The sequence below is a fragment of the Bos mutus genome, chromosome 3 (genome assembly GCF_027580195.1).
Source record: "Bos mutus isolate GX-2022 chromosome 3, NWIPB_WYAK_1.1, whole genome shotgun sequence".
NCBI lineage: Eukaryota > Metazoa > Chordata > Mammalia > Artiodactyla > Bovidae > Bos > Bos mutus.
This window is the reverse complement of record NC_091619.1, coordinates 17,590,663-17,616,622: the sequence shown is the minus strand read 5'-3', so window position 1 is coordinate 17,616,622 and position 25,960 is coordinate 17,590,663. Positions and strand designations below refer to the sequence as shown.

The 25,960-nt window shown below is 37.3% G+C and overlaps 1 protein-coding gene across 1 annotated transcript in view; it reads left to right on the top strand.

Annotated features, from left to right (window-relative positions):
- Positions 1-271: 271 nt before the first annotated feature.
- Positions 272-25,960, top strand: part of VPS45 (vacuolar protein sorting 45 homolog) — a 67,478-nt gene continuing 41,789 nt past the window's right edge. The window contains exons 1-11 of the mRNA XM_005894878.3: positions 272-474; positions 1,106-1,240; positions 3,755-3,815; positions 8,131-8,210; positions 9,264-9,332; positions 9,450-9,587; positions 10,026-10,136; positions 12,893-13,027; positions 13,459-13,572; positions 13,972-14,139; positions 25,465-25,623. Of these exons, the coding sequence (XP_005894940.1) occupies positions 382-474; positions 1,106-1,240; positions 3,755-3,815; positions 8,131-8,210; positions 9,264-9,332; positions 9,450-9,587; positions 10,026-10,136; positions 12,893-13,027; positions 13,459-13,572; positions 13,972-14,139; positions 25,465-25,623 (1,263 nt within the window). The 5' untranslated portion in view covers positions 272-381. The remainder of the gene's footprint in view (positions 475-1,105; positions 1,241-3,754; positions 3,816-8,130; positions 8,211-9,263; positions 9,333-9,449; positions 9,588-10,025; positions 10,137-12,892; positions 13,028-13,458; positions 13,573-13,971; positions 14,140-25,464; positions 25,624-25,960) is intronic.

The following is a 25,960-nucleotide window of genomic DNA, read 5'->3' as shown; positions in this document are numbered from 1 at the left end:
CAAGTTCCTCCGCACCGCGAGGCGCCACCTTCTCCCCAAGCCAGCAGAAGGGTTGGCAAGCCGCGGCCAGGCCTCGAGGCTAAGGGAGGGGAGGGGTCTGAGCATAGAGGCCTCAAAAACCTCCGGGCTGGAGGTGGATCGAGAATTACGTGCGGGATTGGCGGGGTATCTCTGCTGAATTCGTCCATTCAGTCGGGAGGCTGGGTTCCCCGGACCGCGTAGCGGAACTACAACTCCCGAAACCACGGCTGCCCGGACTTCCGGAAGCCCGAGCTGGCCGGGGAGGAAGTTGCTGAGACCCGGCCAAAAGAACGGGGGTTAATTTAGAAAGAAAAACGGGGGGTGGGAAGAGCTATAGGGCTAACCTGTCAGTTCGCCACCATGAACGTGGTTTTTGCTGTAAAGCAATACATTTCCAAAATGATAGAGGACAGCGGACCTGGCATGAAAGTACTTCTCATGGATAAAGAGACGGTGAGTTTGCTTTTGCTCAGTGTTTGGGGGGGGAACCCTCCTCCCTTGCAATAGCTGGTCCCATTCCAGTGTAGGGTTTAGCATTTAATTAAAGATTTGTAAGTTTAGCATGGAACTGAAAGGCTTTATAAAGCTTGCCTAGATGGTTTTCACTCTGAATGATTCTAACCACTGCCAGAGAGTCTTCTTGTACCCAAAACAATGGATTGAAATCAGAAATCTTTTTCTAAATGCCTCTGCCGAGAAATGATACATAAGACAGACCACTGGTAAGACTTTGGGATTGCCCTGTTGTTTCCACTCAGCGTTGTGTTTTTAAAGTAAAGCTATTAGAGCTCAAACTGAGATGACAGGTTATTATTTATCGGTCACAAAATTAAAAAAAAAAAAACTCTTAAGGTGGTGGGAAATTTTTTGTCAATTTATGGGTTGTCCGTGTTCAGAGAGAGCATTTCATTTTGGTACATTACTTATTATTTTAGATGCTCAGTAAATGTTATTACATATGTTAGTATTTAAGTTATCCCAGTAAGTAGTATTAATGAAAAAAAAATTTTTTAAGTCTTAGGTATTGCTGCTTATTTTTATTATTCTGGACTAGCATAATATTAGTTAATTTTTTTCTTTACAGACTGGCATAGTGAGTATGGTATACACACAATCAGAAATTCTCCAGAAGGAAGTGTACCTTTTTGAACGCATTGATTCTCAAAATCGAGAGATCATGAAACACCTGAAAGCAATTTGTTTTCTTCGACCTACCAAGGTACTACATAAACAGCTGCATCTGCTTAGGCAAATACAGCACACTGTGATCTAAAGCATTATGAAGACAAAATAAATTTCTATTATCATCGTTTGTGGCATCATAATTATACTGGCTTATCAGTTATAACCATGACTTTCCTCCTTTCCATATCTCAGTCACTCCTCACAGCTAGATTTCCTTCAAGATGTTTTGTAGGTTCTTAGCTACTTGCAACGCCGCTAACTGCCCTGAGACCCACATCTCTTTATTCTGAATGAAACTCCACACCTATCACACTGAACACCATTACCATTTAATCTTACATACTTATGTCAGTGTTTTGAGTCTTTATCATTTTATTCATATCTATGTTCAGGAATCTTTAATGGCTCAATTTTACTTCCCTGACATATTTAGTAGCCCTCAGGGCCCTCTAGCTGGCCTGGTCTGCCCTTAGGTATTCAGTCTTGTATGTCCTGTCTCTCTCCTCCACTGCAGCCAAATAGGCCTTTGTATGATCCTTCTACATGCTCACTCCTGCCCTCTGTTTGTTCTTTTCTCCTAATTAAAGGTTCTTTAGCTTTCTGTTGGAGAAGGCAATGGCACCCCACTCCAGCACTCTTGCCTGGAAAATCCCATGGACCGAGGAGCCTGGTAGGCTGCAGACCATGGGGTCGCTAAGAGTCGGACATGACTGAGCGGCTTCACTTTCACTTTTCACTTTCATGCATTGGAGAAGGAAATGGCAACCCACTCCAGTGTTCTTGCCTGGAGAATCCCAGGGACGGGGGAGCCTGGTGGGCTGCCGTCTATGGGGTTGCACAGAGTCAGACACGACTGAAGCAACTTAGCAGCAGCAGCAGCCTTCAGTCATTTTTCGTCCATTATCTTCTAAATCTAACTTGAATCCTCCTTTAAAAATCCTTTACTATTTCTGTCTTATTTTGTATATTCTCTTGTTTTATATTTATGTTCTTAACTCCAGTGCTTGTATATTGTGTACTTTCCAAGATGCAAATCTGACCATGTCACCACGCTTGAAATCCTTGAATGATTTCTCATTGCTTTTATGATAAACACACAACTCCTTCTTAAGTGTGGCCTGCAAGGCCCTGTATGGTCTAGTTCCTACTATTTCTGTAGCCTCATTTCAAACCATTCCCCGTTTGGTCTTAGCCACACTATTCTTTCAGTCCACTTTTCCATCATGCTGCAGGACCTTTGCACAGGTTTCTCTGTTTACCTGGACCATCTTCACTCCATCAAGCAAATCTTTCCTGGCCTTGCTGACCAGGTCAAATCCCCCTCTTATAAGTACTTATAGCACCATCTTCTCCAGCCTACTACTTGTCATGGTTGAAGTCTCATATGGTTTGTATGATTAATTAATATGTCTCATGTACCAGCAGTAAATTCCAGGAAAGCAGAGATGATGTCCATATTTTCACACTACTATGTCCCCAGTGTCTACCACATAGCAGATACTCAATAAGTAGTTCTGAATTAATTAATATATCAAGTAATTCTTTTGTTATAGTAGTTTCCAATTGTTTCTTATTAGTCATGAAATTTTGGTTCTGAGAGGGGTTTTAAAGATAATTTAGTCCATCATTGCCGAACTTTTTTTATTAGAGAAGCTCTTTCACAGCCTTATGTATATGTTCTCTCAAGCTCAAAATGTGTTCTTAGAAACAATTTTTCCTTAAGATTACATTTAAAGTTAATTTTTAATATAGTTTAAAATTTAAATGACAATTTTTAAGGTCTTTTTTCCATTTAACAAGCAATATGTATTGCTTACATTACTTTTCATTCTGTAAGGAGATGTATGGTTTTTTAACATTCAAAAATTATATTTTGTATCATGTATAGTTTGGAGATCAACTTTATACTGAAATTTAGCCATATGTTATAGTTTCAAAAGCAGATAAAACCTTCATTATGATCTTACATAATTGGAATTATGTTTTGACCATTTGAAAATCAGTTGTTTTTTATTTCTAAATTTCATGTTTTATTTTTAAATAATGCAATTATACAAAAGGCCTTAGCCTACCATGTATAAATACTTCAGAAATACTGCAGTTCTGCCACCTGTGGTCCCAATAAGTTAAAAGCCCAAGTGAATATAATTAACTATATTTTCTCTTGAATGTTGGTTTTTAAATGTGTCTAAAAAATTTTAGCCAAATTTTGATATTCTACAAAAAAATAAGAATTTTGATCAGATGAATACAAATTTACAGACAAACAGCTTGAGGCAAATTTGCATTAATTGTTATCTATTTCATGTTGTATTTCAACATCTATGTACTTTATATTTTTAATAACTAATTTGGCCAGAGCAGTACAGCTATATCACATATGATTTGATCATTATATTTAATGTATCTCTTTTATCCCCAGTCCTCACCCCTCCCGACATAGGCACACTTAATCTAGACTTCAGCACAGTAGGCTCTTAGTAAATACATACTTATTACTTCATCACTTAAGTGGTTTTTCTCATTTTGTTTGCTTGTTCTTTTCTAGGAGAATGTGGATTATCTGATTCAGGAGCTCCGAAGACCTAAATACAGTATATATTTTATTTGTAAGTATTTTTTCACCTGTTCAATCATGTAACTAAATCCTAGCTAATATGTTCTACTAGCTACTGCATATCATCAGTAAATTAATTGAGTCCATCACTCTTAAGAGTCTGGTGGGTGTTTTGTCCTTCAAAGTATTACCAGTCAATTGGACCAGCATTCTGTTTCTGAGAGCTAAATGTGGTTTCCACTCATCATTGACTGCTTAGGTTAAAAAAAATATTTAAGTTGTACCTTGCCTTTCAAATTTCTTTATAAGTCAAAAGTTGTAAGTAGTTAACTTTCACATTCCCCTTTGCCGAAAAATGTATGTATACTTATTCCTAGTTTACACTGTTTTGAACTGAGGCATAGAAGCCGATTTATTTATTTGGAGGGAGGATGTAGTTGAGTTTGTTGGAAAAGCAGAGATTTAGTTTACATACCATTCTTCTCTTTGCAACTTTGTGTAATACTTGAAAGTAAAAGTCATCAGATATGTATGTCCTATTTGCACAACTTTGGGGGAGGGGAAGAGAGGTGGAGGCCTGGAAATAAACTAGGTTTGTGGTTATCATACAATTTATATGGATTTTTTTTTTTTAATCTAATACATTTTGCTTTGGAAGTTACATCTTTTCTCCTCTAGATGTCATTATTGATCTTTATAACATTAATGTAGGTTACTTAAAAGCTTTGGAGTTTCTGGGTTTAGACTATATTCTAAGACATACATACTTTCCTCAGGATATATTACAATTTAATAATGGTATCAAAAATTAACATTTGTGATAAGACACTGTATTTTATAAAAACTCTCATGTATTATTTTATTCAGCCTTTAAAACAACTTCAGGAGGTGGAAATAGGCAATTTTATTCATTTCTATTATCCTATGTTTGTTTTTGTCATTGTTTTCTTTTCGGTTAATAATCACAGGTTTTCCTTTTCAGTTAAACTTTTTCTTTTGAGATAATTGTAGATTCACATACAGTTGTAAGAAATAATACATAGATCCCATATACTGTTTACCCAGTGTCCCCTAATGAAGCATCTTACATAACTATAGTTGGGTATGACATCATACCATATTGACATTGATACAGTAAGGATGCAAAGCATTTCCATCTTCCTAGGATCCCTCACGTTGCATTTTGTCTCCTTTCCTCCCATCCCAGCCTCCTCAGTAACCTCTGGCAACCACCAACCTGTTTTCCATTTGTATAATTTTGTCATTTCAATAATGTCGTATAAATGGAATCATGCAGTATATAACCTTCTGAAATTGGCTTTTTTTCATTCAGCATAATTCTTTAACAATTCATCCAGGTTGTTGTGTATCAATACTTGATTTAAAAAAAAAATTTTTTTTATTTATTCCATGGTGTGACTGTACCACAGTTTGTTTAACTGTTCACATAATGAAGGACATCTTAGTTGTTTCTAGTTTGGGCTAATACAAATAAAGTTGTTATAAATATTTGTGTACAGGTTTTTGTGTGAACGTAAGTCTTTATCTCTCTGTAATACATAATTCCCAGGGATCAATTGCTGGGTCATATGATAGCTGCATGTTTAATGTTTTAAAAAACAACTAAATGTTTTCTGGAATGACTATGCCATTTTACATTTCCAGTAGCAATATCCAGGCAATCTAATTTCTTTGTATCCTAACAAGCATTTAGTGTTGTCCCTGGTTTTCATTTTAGCCATTCTGATACATATTTAGTCATTCAGTAGTTTTTTAATCTGTTTACAAGCTAGGTACTTAGGATAGGAAAGTATAGAAACTTTTGTATTCAGCCACACACACACACATTTATAGAAAGAGATTGATTCTCCATGCTGCCAAATCTATGTGCACATTTAATAGAATCACTGTTTTGCTGAGTGTCTTAACTAAAAAGTGAATAGATCATGAGATAAAAGACTCCTTTTTCCTCTGAAGAGTTATCTGATACAGTGGCCAACATTAATAATGAATAATAAATCTAGTATTTACTCTTCTGGTTCTAGAGATTGATTTAGGCTGTGAATCTATGAAGTCGAAGGGAAAAATTGTATATGTTAAAGTAGTTAGCACTAAGCCTAGGAAAAATAGACTGTTGAAATGTCTTGGGTGGAGCAATTTCACAGTTTTATTTAATTGAAATAAACATCAATAACCTCAGATGTGCAGATATCTTATGGCAGAAAGTGAAGAGGAACTAAAAAGCCTCTTGATGAAGGTGAAAGAGGAGAGTGGAAAAGTTGGCTTAAAACTCAACATTCTGAAAATGAAGATCATGGCATCTGGTCCTATCACTTCATGGGAAATAGATGGGGAAACAGTGGAAACAGGTCAGACTTCATTTTTGGGGGCTCCAAAATCACTGCAGATGGTGACTGCAGCCATGAAATTAAAAGACGCTTACTCCTTGGAAGAAAAGTTATGACCAACCTAGATAGCATATTGAAAAGCAGAGACATTACTTTGCCAACAAAGGTCCGTCTAGTCAAGGCTATGGTTTTTCAAGTGGTCCTGCATGGATGTGAGAGTTAGACTGTGAGGAAAGCTGAGTGCCGAAGAATTGATGCCTTTGAACTCTGGTGTTGGAGAAGACTCTTGTGAGTCCCTTGGACTGCAAGGAGATCCAACCAGTCCATTCTAGAGGAGATCAGCCCTGGATGTTCTTTGGAAGGACTGATGCTGAAGCTGAAACTCTAGTACTTTGGCCACCTCATGCGAAGAGTTGACTCATTGGAAAAGACCCTGATGCTGGGAGGGATTGGGGGCAGGAGGAGAAGGGGACAACAGAGGATGAGATGGCTGGATGGCATCACTGATTCGATGGACATGAGTCTGAGTGAACTCCGGGAGTTGGTGATGGACAGGGAGGCCTGGTGTGCTGCGATTCATGGGGTTGCAAAGAGTCAGACACGACTGAGCAACTGAACTGAAAATGAGTTTATATATAGTGATTTTATTCTTTATAGACTTTCAGCACAGTTTATATCAGCACTAAACTGGCCTTCTGCTTATGTCATTTTCTAATAATTGTATTTTTGTATATTCTTATGTGTACTAAATATCTTGTATTAGTATTAGTATCCCATCCTTTATTTTTAAAAAAACTTTGTTGTGGAAGTTTTCAAATATATACAAAAGTAGACAGAATAGCCTAATAAATCCCAATGTACCCATCACCCAGTTTCTACAGTTACTGTACCATGACCAATCTTGTTTTAGCTGTACTGCTATCTACTCCCTCATCAACATTATATTGAAGAAAATCTAACAGGTTGTATGATTTCATCCATAAATATTTCCATGTGCATCTTTAAATGATAGGGACTCGTTTTTAAAACATACTATTAGTACATCATTCAGTGCTCAAATTTCAAATTCTTTCATGCCTTTTTTTCCCTGCTCAGTTTGTTTGAATTAGAATCATAGCAAGGAGCCTGGTAGGAGGCCGTCTATGGAGGAGGCCGTCTATGGGGTCGCACAGAGTCCAACAGACTGAAGCAACTTAGCAGCAGCAAGGTCCACACATTGCTATTGGAAGATACATTGTTGAAATTTCTTGAATCTTCTATAGTTCCTCTCTCTAACTTCACCCCCACACAGTCTATTTATTGAATAAACCACTAAACCACCTCCTTCTGTTAGTTTCCTTCAGCCTGGATCTTGCTGATTACATCCACATGGGATAGTTTAACATGCTCTTTGCAATTTAAAGAACTGTCCTTCAGTTCCTATAAATTGGTACTTGGATACACAGGTTTAATTAAATTCAGATTTGATTTCTTTTTGACAAGACTTTCATCAGCAGTGTTGTGTGCTTCCGTTGACTGTCTTACTGTGACACTAGCAAAGGTTAATGCTCAATATTTCTATCCATTGATTCATTAGGAGTGGGGAAAAAAAATGGTGTTTTAAATTCTATTGTTATCATTCCTGCTTTGCTTTTTAGCTGGAAAATTGCTATAAAGAGTTTCCCCTCATCTATTAATACTATTTGGTTATCTGATGGTACAGTTGGGATATAAAAGGACAAATACTTATTTTTTCCTAAGTATTTGCTCTTTTCAATATAATGATTTGGTTCCTGGCATCCTCCAATGCCTATAATGATGGTTCCTTTTTTTTAAGTATTATGAATTTACAGATTTAAACATATTTGTGTTATTCATTCCAATGTGAAAGTGTTTGACATATACCACAATGTAAAGTATAGTACCACATATACTAAACTTCACTTAGTTTATTAGACTTTAACTGTCAGGCCCCTTTATGTCTAATTGTAACAAAAATTATCTCCTCTGAGTAAACCACATCTTACATGTCTATTTCAGATTTCAGTAATGTGATAAGCAAGAGTGATGTGAAGTCATTAGCTGAAGCTGATGAACAGGAAGTTGTGGCTGAGGTTCAGGTAAATACATTGTTCCTCTAACACATCTCTTTTATTGGCCCTTTTGAAAGATTTGAGTCTATAAATAAGGAAAGTGCTTATCTCTTAAGAAAGGAAGCTGTTGATCAGACACAATAAATGCGCATTGCATCACACTCTACTCATATATATATAGAAAGTTTGGAAGAGGTATCAAATTGAATGGGAATAGAATTAAAGAAGTCAGTGGGAATAAGGAGATTGGAATGGTACTGGATTGGTAGGGAGGGTTGGAGTCAGAGGCAGTTATGTTTTATAAAGGCAGTCTTATGAGCTATGCTATAAGAATGTTCATCTGCACAGTTATAGTTTATGTCTGATTGGAAGAGAATAGGAAGTAAAGGATGAATGAGGTTTGTTAAAGTTCTGTTTGTGATTATCTTGCTTTGGGAATAAGCAGATTGGTCATTAGGTTAAAACTTGGAAACTCTTTAATATTCTACATGCTATGAAATACCTCACATTAGAACATTTCATGTTACCTTTTCCTTCTTAAACCCTTTAGTGTTCTTGAACACATTTAGCACAAATGTTTTAAACATTTTTATCACCTCAGTGAAGAATATCATCCTCAGGGGAGCAAATAAGCAAGTTTTGGATTTTTAGAAGGATGTGCTAGGTGATAAATGAATAAAAAAGAATGACCTATTTTAAATCACTTTCTCCCTCATGAGAATACATTGGACAGCAATGTTTTTACTCATCTGAGTGTAACACTGTATATCTTTAGCAGTGTTTTATTTTTACTAATTGAAAAGTCTCCTTAAATATGATATGTATACTTATACAACTTTTGTTTTTTGATTGGGTTTTTTTTAAGATTTATTTTTGCTTCTATTCTATAATTGTCTTATTAATCCCCTCACATTGACTATTGTTACTCAATTGTTAATTGATCAATTTTTCTTTTTTATACCTGCATTTCCTCCAACTTGATTGTATCACATAGTATTACATCACATATGAAAAATATTATTGCATGATACAGTTAGGAGCTTGTGGAATAACTGACTGATCTTGGTGCTTTGTTTGTAGGAATTTTATGGTGATTACATTGCTGTGAATCCACATTTGTTTTCCCTCAATATTTTGGGTTGCTGCCAGGTATGGAAAGAAGGAAGGTTTTTGTTTGTTTATCAGATGGAAGTTAATTCAGTAAGTAATTGGACTTGTAAGAAAAAATTCAAATATGTTCTATGAATGTATGTTTTTAACAAAAAGGGTCGAAATTGGGATCCAGTCCAACTATCCAGAACAACTCAAGGACTGACAGCTCTCCTTTTATCTCTGAAGAAATGTCCGATGATTCGTTATCAGCTTTCATCAGAAGCAGCAAAGAGACTTGCAGAATGTGTTAAGGTATGGCGTTCTGTATCCCCAGTTCCAAAACATCAAGACCATTCATTTCCTTATCATATTTCCAAAACTAAAGGAATATTTTATCTGAAACCAAGGAGATGATTTGTTAGGTTTATTGGCAAAGAGGTAGGAATTATATTTTAAGACCTAAGGCAACAAATTAGAGCTAAGATTCTTAGGTTTAACTCAGGAAACATTTGCAAGCTACTTAACTTCTTTTGATCCGGTTAAACCACTTGTAAAATAAGAGTTTCAAATCCTAACTCCTTAAACAGAATGCTACTAAAATTTTGTCAAGCTTTTGAATCCTTTTATGGAAGGCCTATGAAAGTGCAAAATAACTGTTGTAAATGTGGTTTTTATGTATGAATTTTCTATTTATGTCATCTCTATCTGCTATCAATTGGTTTACCAAACGTCTTTCTCTCTTACCCACAGCAAGTGATAACTAAAGAATATGAACTGTTTGAATTCCGACGGACTGAGGTCCCTCCGCTGCTACTTATTTTAGATCGCTGCGATGATGCCATCACCCCATTGCTAAACCAGGTGCAGAGCCCTTTGTTAGCACAATGGAAGGATGATTTCAAGTGGTGTTCATCAAAATGCAGATGTGGAAATGAACATGGTCCATTTATTTGCCTCCTTATTTTTAGCTATTCTTGTTTTTGCCTTGTATTTCCTAGTATTCTGGTATCAGTGTTCTAGCCACAGTCATCTTCAACTCTTGCTTCTGCCTCATCCTTCCTGTCTCTTTCTGCCACCATTCCTAAGTAAGGCAACTTCTAGGTTCTCTGGGGTTTCCATGGTGGCTTAGCAGTGAAAAATCTGCCTGCGGTACAGGAGACACAGGAGACATGGGTTCAATCCCTGGGTTGGAAAGATCCCTAGAGGAAGGCATGGCACTCCAGTGTTCTTGCCTGGAGACTCCCATGGACAAAGGAGCCAGGGTCACAAAGAGTCATACACGACTGAATCAACTGACCACGCATGCACGCTAGGTTCCGTAGATTCTACTTTTCCAGTGTCTATCTGTTCTTTCCCATTCATATTGCCATTACCTTGGTGTGACTAATCTCTTACAGCAGTAGTCCCCAGCCTTTTTGCCACCAGGGACAGGTTTCATGGAAGACAGTTTCCCCACAGAAGGGCTCAGGGGGAGGGCAGCCAGAGGGGTGGTGTTCTGGCCTTGTATGGTGGTGTTCAGGTAATGCGATCTGTGGGGAGTAGCAGATGAAGCTTGGCTACACTCGCTCACCCAAGGCTCACCTCCCGCTGTGCAGTCTGGTCCCTGACAGGCCAAGGACCACTACCAGTCTGCGGCCCAGGGGTTGGAGACCCCTGTGTTATAGGAATTCTGAAATAGTCATCTACTGGATTTCCCACTTTTAATTGCTTTCCACTATAATGTATCTCACAGATACAATGTTATTAAATTACTTTTACTAAAGTTCACAACTCTTAACCTATTACTCCTGACTTAAAAATCTTACCTGTTTCCCATTTGCCTGCTGAATTAAATACAGATTCCTGAACTTGACCACCATGATCCTTCATAATGTGGGCTCAACCTTATAGAAAACCTGCAGCTCACTACTGTGTAGATATGCCTCATTATTCTCTGCCATCATTTTATTCATGTTGTGACCTCGATCTGAACTCTGGAGTGTTTGGAATACATTCTCTCCCCATCTTCACCTCTTAAAATTCTTATTTTTTAAAACCACTTGAAACATCTCCTTGAAGCTTTTACTTTTTTGTCAGATAGGATTTTTTTTTCCTTCGAATTACTGTAGAACTTTTTCTCTCATGTCTCATACTGCACTATGTTGTACGTTTGTTTTCACATTCTCCTAGGTTGTACATCCCTTCAAGGCAGACTCTGTCTTACTATTGCTTGTTCTGTGAATTCAAGTGCAGTGCCTTACAGTTTGTAGATGCTTTATTAATAGTGACTTTAAATTTGTAGGAAAAGGCACAGCCTATATTTCAGTTCCATCTCAGCTTATAATAATGTTAATGCTAGGGGAAATCTGTGGCTATGGAGTACAACTTCTCTATAATACGACTGCCTTATATTCTTAAAATTCAAAGTAATATAACTTTACATATTTTATATACTTTTAGTAATAATGAAAGAAATTTGACAGTGTAAAAAAGTAGAAAGAAAAATAGTTGCCTTTAATTCTGTTTCCCAAAGAAAAGCAATCATTCACTCAACCTGAGGACCTGTTAGGTACCAGGTACTATATTAAGTACAGGAGATAAAAGGTTAAAAGATACAGTCTCTGTTCTCAAAGAGTTCATGATCCAATGAAGAGAAAGTAAATGGATCATTTTAATTATGAAGTATGTGCTAATGGCAAAAGCATGCACAGGATGCTGTGTATGGAAGCATAAAACATTTTGTTGTACTTGTTTTAAATGCTCTAATGAAACTTGTTTTTTCAAGGATTCACTTGGCAAATATTTTAGGAAATAAAGCACCTTCTTTTATAACGTCTTAAGTTATTATAACAAATCTAGATTATTTATATATGTATACACTTATACATATATAAATATTTAGTTTTAGACTCTAGGTTTAGGGGGTAATTTGCTGGAAAATACTTAGTTTTCTCTAATGGGCCTATGACTAAAAGTAACCTATTCTCCATAAAAGGTGAGAAGGCAAGTTTTGGGGTTTCTCCTTTTCAATTTTACCAAATAAGTTCACATTTTGTAAAACTGGAAACCAGTCCTTCTTCACAATGCATATTAAGTAAAAATATAAAATAAAATGGATTCACAGGCAACTTTCTGAATATGCATGTTTTGATCAACCTACAGGGTTTTTTCTGATAATATTAGTGTTCCCAGGATAAATATAGCACTACTCAGATCTGCAAGAACATACTTCTCATGCTGCAGAAAAACCACAGAAGCATACAGGAAATGGTACAGCTTATAACTGCAGTACCAATATAGCCCTATCTGTGAAGCCAAAAATATGCTCTTAATTCACAGGCAAAAATTGGAGCTAATGATAGATCTAATTTGTTTTCTTTCTATCAGGAATATTAATCTGGCTGCCCTTCTTCCAAAAGTGTGAAATCTAAAAGTATTTTGACTTTTGGATGTTTAACCAATTAAAACGAGAATCTTAATGCTTAGTATAGCACAAAATATTAATAAAATTTGAGCTAGAGAGCCTCCATGTAAAAAAGACTAGTTTACTAAGAATATTATCAGTTTTTGTTTTCCTGCCAATTAATATTTCCACATTTTGTCAGTTACCAATTTTTTTGTCATTATTCTTTATTTAGTGGACATACCAGGCCATGGTCCATGAACTACTGGGTATAAACAACAATCGGATTGATCTTTCCAGAGTGCCAGGAATCAGTAAAGATTTGAGAGAGGTGGTCTTATCTGCTGAAAATGATGAGTTCTATGCTAACGTAAGTGGTTTAGAGTTCTTTTTAATTTTTTCTATGTGAGGTTAGTCCTGATTTGTTAGAATGGGAGCAGGTGTGGGATTTCGTGTGGAAGGATGCGAGAGGCATCCTATAGATAAACTGCATCTCAAGGAAAGACAGAAGACTTTTTTCTAACCCTTTAACAATACTTTTTTCTTAGTAATCATGTACTTTGTTTCATACCTTAAAAATTATAACCCAATTTATTTACCGCCCTCCTATCCGTAGCTCTTTGTGAGATTAGTAGTGGTATTCATCACCAGTGTCCTGGCCAATATCCAGATTTGGTAATTACAATGAAATTTTCTTGCCCTTCAATTCTAACTGTATTCATTGTTCTTTTTCACTCCTTTTAAATTGTCTGAAAGTCAGCCTAGTGGATAGAACTGTGTGTGCAACTTCCTTTTTCACAGAATATGTACCTGAACTTTGCTGAGATTGGCAGCAATATAAAGAATCTCATGGAGGACTTTCAGAAGAAGAAACCAAAAGAACAGCAAAAACTAGAATCAATAGCAGACATGAAGGTAAATTGAACATGTACATGGATGACTAACATGCAAGACTTTGGAACTATTCATGTAAGCAACATTTCTGGAATATTCTGGGTCTGATTTCTGCCTTGATTCCTTTTGTTTGGTTCAAGATTATTTTCTGTTTCTCTTTAGGAAACAATATAGTAAAAACTTCATAGTAAGCCATGAACTTCTTTCCATTCCTCAGTCATATTTGAACTATTTAATGACTCAGTCTACTGACATATACCAGTCCTTCTCTTCTTATGCATAATAAAATGCTGTGTGATTGAAAGTTTTAGATGCCTTAGTCTGGGCAGAAGAATAATCCCTTCCTTTTTTTTCTCTTCTTCATACATGCCTGTCCTCAAGAAATAAGAGAACCCCCAATTGATATTTTTCTCATGGCAGGCCTTTGTTGAGAATTACCCACAGTTCAAGAAGATGTCTGGGACTGTGTCAAAGCATGTGACAGTGGTTGGAGAACTATCTCGGTTGGTCAGTGAGCGGAATCTGCTGGAGGTTTCAGAGGTTGAACAAGAACTGGCCTGTCAGAACGACCATTCTAGTGCTCTCCAGGTATCTGTTCGGTCCAATTTGATGAGCACCTACTGTAGTAAGCCACTGTGGCAAGCAGAGCAGGTGATACGAAGGCAAGTAATCCTTCTTAACCAACATGGAATTTACAGTCTAACAAGGAGTTGAGACAGGAACACAAATTAGGATTGTTTAAGATAGATGGGCTTCCCTGGTGGCTCAGATGGTAAAGAATCTGCCTGCACTGCAGGAGACCCAGGTTCTGTCATTGGATGGGGAGGATATCCCTTGGAGAAGGAAATGGCAACCCACTCCACTATTCTTGCCTGGAGAATCCGTGGACAGAGGAATCTGGTGGGTTACAGTCCATGGGGTTCCAAAGAGGTGGACACGACTGAGTGACTAACACACACACAAGATAGATGATAAGAGGCACAGGAGAAGAAAAAATGTGCACTCCCTAAGGGTTCAGGCGATTAACTGAGTGTTTAGGAGGGCAACCCAGTCAACTAGAAAGAATGCTAGACTAAAATCAGAAGATCTAAATTTTAGTGTTTGATTTGCCACTGCTGGCTTTGGGACCTGGAGTTGTTGGCTTAATTTCTTAGCCATTTTCCTTATTTGTCAAATAGGTATAATGATATGTATCTCACAGGATTGTTAGGAAGATTTAAAGATACAGTGTCTATTAAAATGCTGGCATCACTGACTTGATGGACATGAGTTTGAGCAAGCTCCAGGAGTTAGTGATGGACAAGGAAGCCTGGCGTGCTGCAGTCCATAGGGTTGCAAAAAGTTGGACACGACTGAGCAACTGAACTGAAATTTATACTATTGAGCATCTGCTTTTTATTCCACAAACATGTGAATGCCTGCTCCATGTACAATGAGTATCTAGAGGAACAAAAAGAAATAAAATGCCATCTTTTTCCTCAAAGAGTTCACATATTAGTAAGGGAGAAAGAAATGTAAACCAGGAGTTATAATATATGCAATAAGTGCTGTACTGGAGGTATTACAAAGGGATATGGAAATACAGAGGAAAGACGGCTATTTTCTGTAAGGATGTGGCTTCTTAGAGCTTCTTAGAGACGATGATATTACTTGCAAGAAAAGAAATTCTCGGCAGAGAGAATGCAGACATGGAGATGTTAAGAAAAAAAAAAAGCCAAGGGAACAGAGACTAACTCAATGTAGCTAGTGCTGGATACAAGATAAGGGATGGTCTTAGATAAGCCAGAAGGACAGATTGAGTCCTGGTTATGGCCATTGAAAGGAGATAGGGCTTTAATCTTAAAATGACAGGAGCTATCAGAGGATTTTAGCAGAAAAGTAACATAATCAGACAATTAGGCAGCATTTTAAGTTAATATTTAAGTCAGAGTTGTGGTACTGACTATAGTAAGATTTGAGGTTATTAGGGACAGTTTCTTAGAGAAGGTGATATTTAGATGGACTGTAAATAATGAATAGAATCTGGAGGAGGATTTCAGCAAAGCAAAGATGCAGAAGTATGCAAAAAAATAATAAACAGCATGACCTGTTGAGAGTGGGTGTGGAAGAGAAATAGGAGATAAAATTGAATTGGTAAACAGAAGCTAGTTTATGAAGACGCTTGTCAGAGGAATTTGTATTTGCTGAGATAGGCAAAGAGATCCAGCATAGGGTCTTATATAGAAGTTGATATGATGAAAGTAGTATTTTAGGAAATTTAATCTAATAAGGATGCCTTGGAGGTGAAAAAATTAAAACCAGGGAGGCTAAAAAACTCTTCATAGTAGTAAAAATGTACAGAAGGACAAATATGAAAGACAATATCAAAAGGAGAAAATAATTTAGAGACAGATTGGCTATAAGGATAACAAGAGAGAACAAATGAGAGATAATTCCAAAGTTCCTGAGACATGACAAAATGTGGTATCACTGACACTAAGTAACTTGGGAATGAGAGTCCTTTGGGAAATGGCTGTTTCTAAGCCATTTATTATAAGAAGCACATTTCCTTACTAATAGGACCCTATATTCTAAACCCTAGTCTCTTTCTCTCCTGCTATTTTTCTTTGTAAAATAAAGCCAGCATGGTATAATGGAAGCAACACAGGGTTTGCAGCCAGACTGTCTTGGCTTATATCTGTCTCTATGTATCAACATTTCTTTGGGAAAATTACTTATTTTGCCCAAGCCTATCATAAAGTTTGATAATGATTTCAAACTTTTAGGTTGTTATCAGGATTCAGTGAAATGTAAAGTGCTTCCCACATGATAGGTGCTTTGTAAAAGTTAGTTTCTTTTCTCTTAGCATAATTTTTGGTTTTGTTTTGTTTTTGGCTGCCTTGGGCTTCCCTGGTAGCTCAGATGGTAAAGAATACACCTGCAATGCGTTCAGTCCCTGGGTTAGGAAAATCCCCTGGAGGTGGGCATGGCAACCCACTCCAATATTCTTGCCTGGAGAATTCCATGGACAGAGGAGCCTGGCAGGCTGCAGTCCATGGTGTCGCAAAGAATTGGATACAACTGAGCGACTAAGCACAGCCACAGCCTTGGGTCATAGTTGTGGCACTCGGGATCTTTCCTTGGTGCGGGGGCTCTCTAGTTGTGGTGCATGGGCTTAGTTGCTCCACAGTGTGTGGGATCTTAGTTCCCCAACCAGGAATCCAGCTGGCATCCCCTGCATTGGCAGGCAGATTCTTAACCATTGAACCACCAGGGAAGTCCTTAAGCCTAGTTTTTTAAAGATATGATACAATTGAAAGAAACAAATTCACCCACCTATGGTTGCTTTAGTTATATACTGTGATTTATAGTTGCTGATTTTTACTTTTTAAAAATCTTTATCAATATTTCCTCTTGGTAAACATTATTTTTAAAATTATAAAGATGCTATTTGCTTTATATTTATGAAAAGTACTTCTGTCAGCAGTTCTAATTTTATCTCTGTATTCTTAAATCTTCACAAAGAACTCTTAGGGTGACTATTATTTTTAGTTGTATTAAATTCTAATTAGTTTTTAATCAATATTTGTTGAAATATAGTTGATTTACAATGTTGTGTTAATTTCTGCTGTATAGGAAAGTGATTTCGGTTTTATATATATATACTTTTTTATATTCTTTTCCATTATGGTTTATCCTGTTTTAATTCTTAGATAGATAATATAAGTATTCGATGAAATAGATAAATAGTACACACTGAATCTGTTAGTAGTTTCACTTGCATCCTTACAGTTATTCTGTGCATGTGCAAGCCTGTGTGAGTGTGTGTATTTCCTTCTCTCTCTTTTTTAAAATTCAGATGATACCATATCGTACACATAGTTCTGCATTTTGCTTTTTCACTTACTTTGTGTCTCAGAGACTGTTCCAGACTAGAACCTAAACACTCATTCTATTAAATCACTAAACAGTATTCCTTTGTAAAGATACTTCATTATCTATTTAACTTCACCAACTTTGTTTAAACAATACTGCTAATAACAATTTAGAGTTGGTCTGTGGGCCTAATTGAAATATTCCTAAGGAAAACTTTTTATTTTTCTCAATAAAATGAATTTTGTTCTCTTATGAAATAAAAACAGAATTGTGTCCTATAACTAAATTTAAATTTCCTTATGTTTCTTTATCATTTTAGCTTTCCCTTTAAAACAATAGAACCAAACTTAATCACTAGCCAATTTTAGTATCTTTATTTGTATCTCACCATATGGAAAGCATTTAGAAATGGCTACTATAATTCCTTTGCCTGAAATCTTATTTTTTGTTCATTTTAAAAGAAAAATAGACACTTTAAAATATGAATTCCATTTGTGATCCACTTTGCCAGTATAGCATACAGGGTTCCCCAACCAGGGATCAAACCCGTGCCCTTTGCATTGAGAGCCTGGAGTCTCAACCACTGGACTGCCAAGAAATCCCTATATTTAAAAAAATTATCTTTTGAAGATTTTTTTGCCCATGGTATTAGGGTTTTACAGTGAGCAGTTGATTTCGACTCCACCACCATAAAGGATTTCTTTGGCAATATGATGTAAATAGTCAATAAAGAGAACTTTTGTTTAATAATGAGTAGATGCCAGGGGCTTGACCCCTAGATGGGATACAGCATTCCTTGGCTTGACCTTAGATGATAATAACGTCATGAAGCAATGAATTGATTTTTGAGTAGAGATGAAGTTTGCTTTATTGAATAATGACTGTATGATGGTGAGGGAAGAAAAGCTCATATATTGCTAAAAATTAACCTAAAAATTGCTGCCACTTCTAACCAGTTATCCAGTTTGATTCAGAATTTCACTAGAACCAAACTGCAGTGTACTGCCATTGAAACATGCATAGCCTTGGAAAAGACTGATTAGTAAGGAAGATTTTTTTTCATACCATAAAGGAAAAATCTTCAGAAAATAAATAATTCCCCTACCCACTCTGCATGGTTGTGTTGTCATATCACAACTTTTCATTTGAAAGAAGAATCTAGTCTGTATTCTTCTTTCCTGACCTTGGGTTCAGTTCAGTTCAGTTTAGTCACTCAGTCGTGTCTGACTCTTTGCGACCTCATGAATCACAGCATGCCAGGCCTCCCTGTCCGTCACCAACTCCCGGAGTTTACCCAAACTCATGTCCATTGAGTCAGTGATGTCATCCAGCCATCTCATCCTCTGTCGTCCCCTTCTCCTTCTGCCCCCAATCCCTCCCAGCATTGGGGTCTTTTCCAATGAGTCAACTCTTTGCATGAGGTGGCCAAAGTATTGGAGTTTCAGCTTCAGCATCAGTCCTTCCAATGAACACCCAGGACTGATCTCCTTCAGAATGGACTGGTTGGATCTCCTTGCAGTCCAAGGGACTTTCAAGAGTCTTCTCCAACACCACAGTTCAAAAGCATCAATTCTTTGGCACTCAGCCTTCTTCACAGTCCAACTCTCACATCCATGCATGACCACTGGAAAAACCATAACCTTAACTAGATGGACCTTTGTTGGCAAAGTAATGTCTCTGCTTTTTAATATGCTGTCTAGGTTGGTCATAACTTTCCTTCCAAGGAGTAAGTATCTTAATTTCATGGCTGCAGTCACCATCTGCAGTGATTTTGGAGCCCAGAAAAATAAAGTCTGACACTGTTTCCACTATTTCCCCATCTACTTCCCATGAAGTGATGGGACCGGATGCCATGATCTTCATTTTCTGAATGTTGAGCTTTAACCCAACTTTTTCACTCTCCTCTTTCACCTTCATCAAGAGGCTTTTTAGTTCCTCTTCACTTTCTGCCATAAGGGTGGTGTCATCTGCATATCTGAGGTTATTGATATTTCTCCCGGCAATCTTGATTCCAGCTTGTGCTTCTTCCAGCCCAGCGTTTCTCATGATGTATTCTGCATATAAGTTAAATAAGCAGGGTGACAATATACAGCCTTGACGTACTCCTTTTCCTATTTGGAACCAGTCTGTTGTTCCATGTCCAGTTCTAACTGTTGCTTCCTGACCTGCATATAGGTTTCTCAAGAGGCAGGTCAGGTGGTCTGGTATTCCCATCTCTTGAAGAATTTTCCACAGTTTATTGTGATGCACACAAAGGCTTTGGCATAGTCAATATAGCAGAAATAGATGTTTTTCTGGAACTCTCTTGCTTTTTCCATGATCCAGTGGATGTTGGCAATTTGATCTCTGGTTCCTCTGCCTTTTCTAAAACCAGCTTGAACATCTGGAAGTTCATGGTTCACGTATTGCTGAAGCCTGGCTTGGAGAATTTTGAGCATTACTTTACTAGCGTGTGAGATGAGTGCAGTTGTGCAGTAGTTTGAGCATTCTTTGGCGTTGCCTTTCTTTGGGATTGGAATGAAAACTGACCTTTTCCAGTCCTGTGGCCACTGCTGAGTTTTCCAAATTTGCTGGCATATTGAGTGCAGCACTTTCACAGCATCATCATTTAGGATTTGAAATAGCTCAGCTGGAATTCTACCTCCACTAGCTTTGTTCGTAGTGATGCCTTCTAAGGCCCACTTGACTCCACATTCCAGGATGTCTGGCTCTAGGTGAGTGATCACACCATCGTGATTATCTGGGTCATGAAAATCTTTTTTGGACAGTTCTTCTGTGTATTCTTGCCATCTCTTCTTAATATCTTCTGCTTCTGTTAGGTCCATACCATTTCTGTCTTTTATCAAGCCCATCTATGCATGAAATGTTCCCTTGGTATCTCTAATTTTCTTGAAGAGGTCTCTAGTCTTTCCCATTCTGTTGTTTTCCTCTATTTCTTTGACCTTGGGTAAAAGATCTCAAATCATGCCATTAATAACACATAGGACAATAAATATTTGTCAGAGAAATGAAGGTAAAGAGTTCTGTTTGAAGCAGTGTAGAATAGAATAGCAACTGTAAGGGCCTGGATCTTTGATGTCTTGGGTTTAAAAATGATTCTTAGCCACTCCAGTCTTAGTCTTTTTGTCTGTAAAATGGGGGAAATATCGGTACTTAGCTCAAAGATTTTTGTGAGGATCCAGTGAGCTAGTACATATAAAACAATATAATACCTGGTGCTTATAACATTCAATGAATGTTAACTATCACTGTTTTCAGTATTATTATTTTATGGTGCATTCTCTTTTTTATGGCATCCAGGACATGTCTTTTAATTCACTCATGATCTTGGAACTCTCTCTGATTTTAGAAAAGCTTTTTTGCTTTCTTACAATTCTCATTAGAATTGTAAGAAAATTGTTTGGGACACAAAAAATTGAGCTGACAATTTTACTTTGACCAACTAAGATTAAAAATGATCCTGTCTCTCTAAACCATCATTTAACTAATGTTTCAGAAACAGTGTTGACCAGCAGAAGACCTACAAGAAAGCTAAATTTGACTAGTCATTAAGTAAAAGAAACCTGATATATTTTCCAGTTAGTGGAACTGGAACTGGATCTCGCCTATTTTCTATCATTTTTTTCTAGATAAGCTCTCCATAACTGTTCTCTCAGACTGTTAGATTAAACTCGTTTTTAAAGTCATATCAACATGCTGAAGACTTCTGCCACTTTCATCTGCTATTCTAATCTGTTGGCTTATAATGCTATTCATTGAGTGTTTTACTACAGTACTGTGATCGTTGATAACAGGGTACAGAGCTTGTTCTTTAGGTTAAATTAAAGCCAAAAAAAAAAAAAAGAGAGAGAATCATCTTTAGTTGCAGACTTCGACTGTATTGTACAGTAGTTTAAAATATAGGTTGTCATTGTCATCTTTTAGTCACTAAGTCATGTCCAAGTCTTTTGCGACCCCATGGACTGTAGCCCACCAGGCTCCTCTGTCCATGGGATTTCTCAGGCAAGAATACTGGAGTTGGTTTCCCATTTCCTTCTCCATAAAATATAGGTATGTCAATACAAATGTATTTTTCTTGTGCTGCTTTAGCATAGTTTTGGTAGAAGAAAACACAAAAGTAGTCAGCCCAAGATAACAGAAGGATCTCTAAATATCAGAATTGTTTTTAATGTCTTTTTGAATGAATGTTAGCTCCATTTTGAAACTTGACCTTCACAGATAGTGTTTTTGCATTTCTTTTCCTATTCCTTCATTGGGCCTATAGTAATGTTAGAATCCAGTGGAACATTTTTGAATCCCATCTTCTTAAGTGGACAGTAGTTTTCCGTTTCACTCTTTACTCAGCTGTTATTATGTAACAGTATACTTTTCTCCTTTGATTATCTCAAGGTTATGGGAAATTTAATAAGAAAAAAGATACCAAAAAGTCATTATATAATTCAGCCATATTTTTAACATATAAATACCTCCATGAAGCACATACCGCCTATGCAATTAAAGGCTCTCAGATTCTTTTTCTCCTCTTCCTTGGTTAAAACCCTGGAATCTCTGTATAATGTATGTCACTATTAGTCAAGTTGAGTCAAGTAGCCATGAGGGAAAATAGTTCAAAATTAAGTCAAAGGATAATGTGGCATTCAGGCAGACAAAAAGGCCCTGCTTCTTTGAGGACTTATATAACTGAGAAAGAAGAAAGAATTCAGCTTGTACCTACATGTGTCTTTTCATGAGGAACTAGGTGAGTTTAACTGGAACACTGACCTGAGCCATGGGTTGGGTCCTCAGGGCTCAAGAGAAAGCAGAGTAGTCTTGGACCAGATCTGGGCTGTCAGATCACAAGGCTGCTCATCGAGGAAAAGCTAAGAGTCAAGCGACAGACTCTAAAAACCAGTACCACATTTCAAGGAATACAAGTGGATTTATTAATGAGAAACAGAGCCAGGAGTCAAGATCGAAGGGAAGGTAATTAGAAAGGGAGCAAATAGGAAGGGTATAAACTAATTGCTGCAAATAGTCTTTGTCACCATTCTGGTTTTTGTGGGTTTATAGTTACTTGAGTATCTCATGTTTGCTTAGATGTACAAAGACAGGTCGGGCTTCCCTGGTGCCTGCGAATTCAGGAGGCACGGGTTCCATCCTTGGCTTGGGAAGATCCCCAGGAGAAGGAAATGGCAACCCACTCCAGTATTCTTTCCTGGGAAGTCCCATGGACAGAGGACCTTGGAGGGCTGCAGTCCATAGAGTTACAAGAGTTGGACATGACTTAGCGACTAAACAACAAAGACAGATCAGTCAGAAATTGAGTAGATTTAAGGTAAAAAGAGACTACAAGGGCAGAAAGTGAAACATTGCGCTTATAAGAAAAGCAACAACAGAGATCTCAGATGGATGTTTTATGCCAAGTGACTGAGATACTTCTGAAATGGTGTATTTTTACTTGATAAGGAATTTGTATCCTGAAATTTCTCCATATTATAATAGAAATTAGTGAAATGTGTGAACAGGCTATTCTAAACAGCCTATATTTAGTCACTGCTGTCTGGAGAAGTTACCACAAAAGGGAAAAGAAGTAAGGAAAGTTTTGTGATAGCAGGGTTTAAATCTGTAGAAGAGAAATTTCTTCCTTTTTGATCCTGTAAGGATGATGGTAGTGAAATGTTCACCCAGAAAAGCAACAGTAGAAATCCTACTGAGAGAACTTTCTACTTGAAAGCTACCTAGGAGGCTCTGCATTTCATCATCATCCCTCTTTTTAGTGTGAACAGTCGAGTTCTTAGACATTAGACATTGTTGTCGTGAAGTACTAAAAAGATAATGTATTTAAAAACATCTTGTAAGTTGCAGAGTACTATACAGATGTTAGTGGTTATGTCCTCGGAATCCAGTGCCCTCCAAAGACTCTTACTAGTCTTTCAACTCATTTCTTTCTCTGATTTCCATATCCCTATTAATAGTATCTCTTTCAGCCTCTCAAACTAATTCCAAAGCTTAGTTTTTAAGGCCTTTTGTAGAAACGAAGTTTTTTATGATTCCTCAGTAACTAGACGAACGTCTCTTTACTTTGTGTTCCCTTTCCCCCATTGCACTGATTTTCAGTTTTTGGTTTTTTTATACATATGTTTCTGTTATAATACCACATATGTGTTCTTGAGAAAACTTCACATTCTGCAAAATCATGGACTAAAAATAAACAAGGGTTATGGGAAAATAGGGTTATAAGCAGATCACTTAAAATTTATATAACTAAAAAAAGAAAGAAAAATCTATGTAACTTTGTAATCAGAGCCCTAATAAAATAATAACAATCCTAATTAAAATGTTAGCACAGTTAAATTTCCACTGGCATTTGGACCTGGAGAAGGAAATGGGAACCCACTCCAGTTTTTCTTGCCTGGAGAACTCCATGGACAGAGGAGCCTGGTGGGCTACAGTCCGTGGGGTCGCAAAGAGTTGGACATGACAGCGACTAACGCTTGCACCTAGAAATGCACTCAGACCATCCTTTGTGGTTTTACTCTTGTGGCTCATGTCTTTTTCTTCAGCAAATAAGGCCTCAAAAATATCTGCTTCTCATAGAAACTTGTGTCATCAAAATTAAAAGTACAATATGAAGATACCAGTCAGTTTTGGGTTGTTGTTTTGTTTTTCTTTTTGACACAGATAAACATCTTTGCATTCTTTTCATTCTCATTTTCCCTTTCCCCGTGTAGCTTAACATTGTGGAAAGTGCAGCAGTTCTTAAAGCTGCAAAGCCAGTTACTTCTTAAAAAAACACTACTTTCCATTGAATTTTCATCTTTTTCCTTAACATATTGGTGAAGCATGTTCTTTAAAAAGGAAGCTTGTCCCTGATCTTTTCTAAATATTAACTTGCTGAAAAATTACATACAAACCAATATGCCTTCTGTGTTATTCCATGTTTACCATCTCGTAGAGCTAAAGCACATTAAGAAATGTATTTTATAGAAGAATGAGCTATACTGTTTTATCCTCATTGTCTGTGAACTCACTGAGGACAGAAAGTGTGTCTAACTTATCTCTGTATCACCTCCAGTGCCTGACATAGTACCTTGTGCTTTAGAGAGTGATCACAAGTATTTGTTGGCTCTAATTAATGTGTTCTACTGCATAATAAATATAAATCTATACTGTAGGGAAGTCTCCTTATGGGAGAATTGATAAAACCTAAACATAATTTTGTCTGCTTTCCTTTGCTGTCAGTACCTGCCCTCTTAAGATCATAAGTGTTCATTTACAGATTACATGCTGTCACATATTCATATCTCTGTGAACCATGTTGAGACATATTGTTACATATGATGCTTCTTGGAGATTAAGCCCGTTCTCCTATGTAAAATTCTACCAATGTGTCTTCATTTCACTGGTCAGTCACTAACACTGAAAGAAGGCAGTAGAGTTTTACAGGTCAACTGGTAAGTTCTCTTGTGTGCTATATTGACTGAAGCAGTAGAACTAGTGGTGGGAATAATGTGTATTTCTTATTTTGGCAGGGAAATTGTAATCTCTCCCACATAAGACCCTAGACTATCTCAGTCAAAGGAAAGAAAAGAGGAAATAACCATGGTTAAATTCATATTTGTCTTAAGCAGTTACAATGAGAATTTATGTCCTTATTTAATTCTTATCTTAGGCAAAAGGCATCTCATTTTCTGTAGTTGAAACAGTTGCTAAACCTGTGACCTGTACATTGCCTTAGTAGTCATCTTGTGTGCTCAGTCACTTCAGCCATGTCCAACTCTGCGACCCTATGGACTGTAGCCCGTTAGGCTCCTCTGTCCATGGGATTCTCCAGGCAAGAATACTAGAATGCCCTGCCCTTCTCCAGGGGATCTTCCCAACCCAGGGATCGAACCTGCATCTCTTGTGTCTCCTGCTTTGCAGGCAGATTCTTTACCCACTGAGCCACTGGGAAGCCCAGTGATCTTAGTCATGGTATCTTAGTCAGATGTATCAGTACCATTCAGTAATTCTTAGAACTAAGATATTATACATCACCCAAGTGAAGGGAGGATAAATAACAGTTCTCTGTTTTTTCAGAACGTAAAGAGGCTCCTGCAGAACCCCAGAGTGACAGAGTTTGATGCTGCCCGCCTGGTGATGCTTTATGCGCTACATTACGAGCGACACAGCAGCAATAGCCTACCAGGATTAATGATGGACCTTAGGAATAAAGGTGTTTCTGAAAAGTATCGAAAGGTAACCAGATTTATATATGAATCCCGCCAAACAGGAACCAACTCTATTGTTACAGCCTTTTAGTTCTGACAGATGATGAGTCATACTGTTTTTATGGGCTTCCCTGGTAGCTGGGTTGGTAAAGAATCCACCTGCAATGCAGGCGACCCTGGTTCGATTCCTGGGTCAGGAAGATCCACTGGAGAAGGGACAGGCTACCCACTTCTTGGGCTTGTGGCTCAGCTGGTAAAGAATCCACCTGCAATGCAGGAAGCTGGGTTCGATCCTAATTCTGTCCTCTCGTGTCTTCATTTCCATAATAAAGTTATTTTCTTCCTGTTCCCCCAAGCAGTAAGTT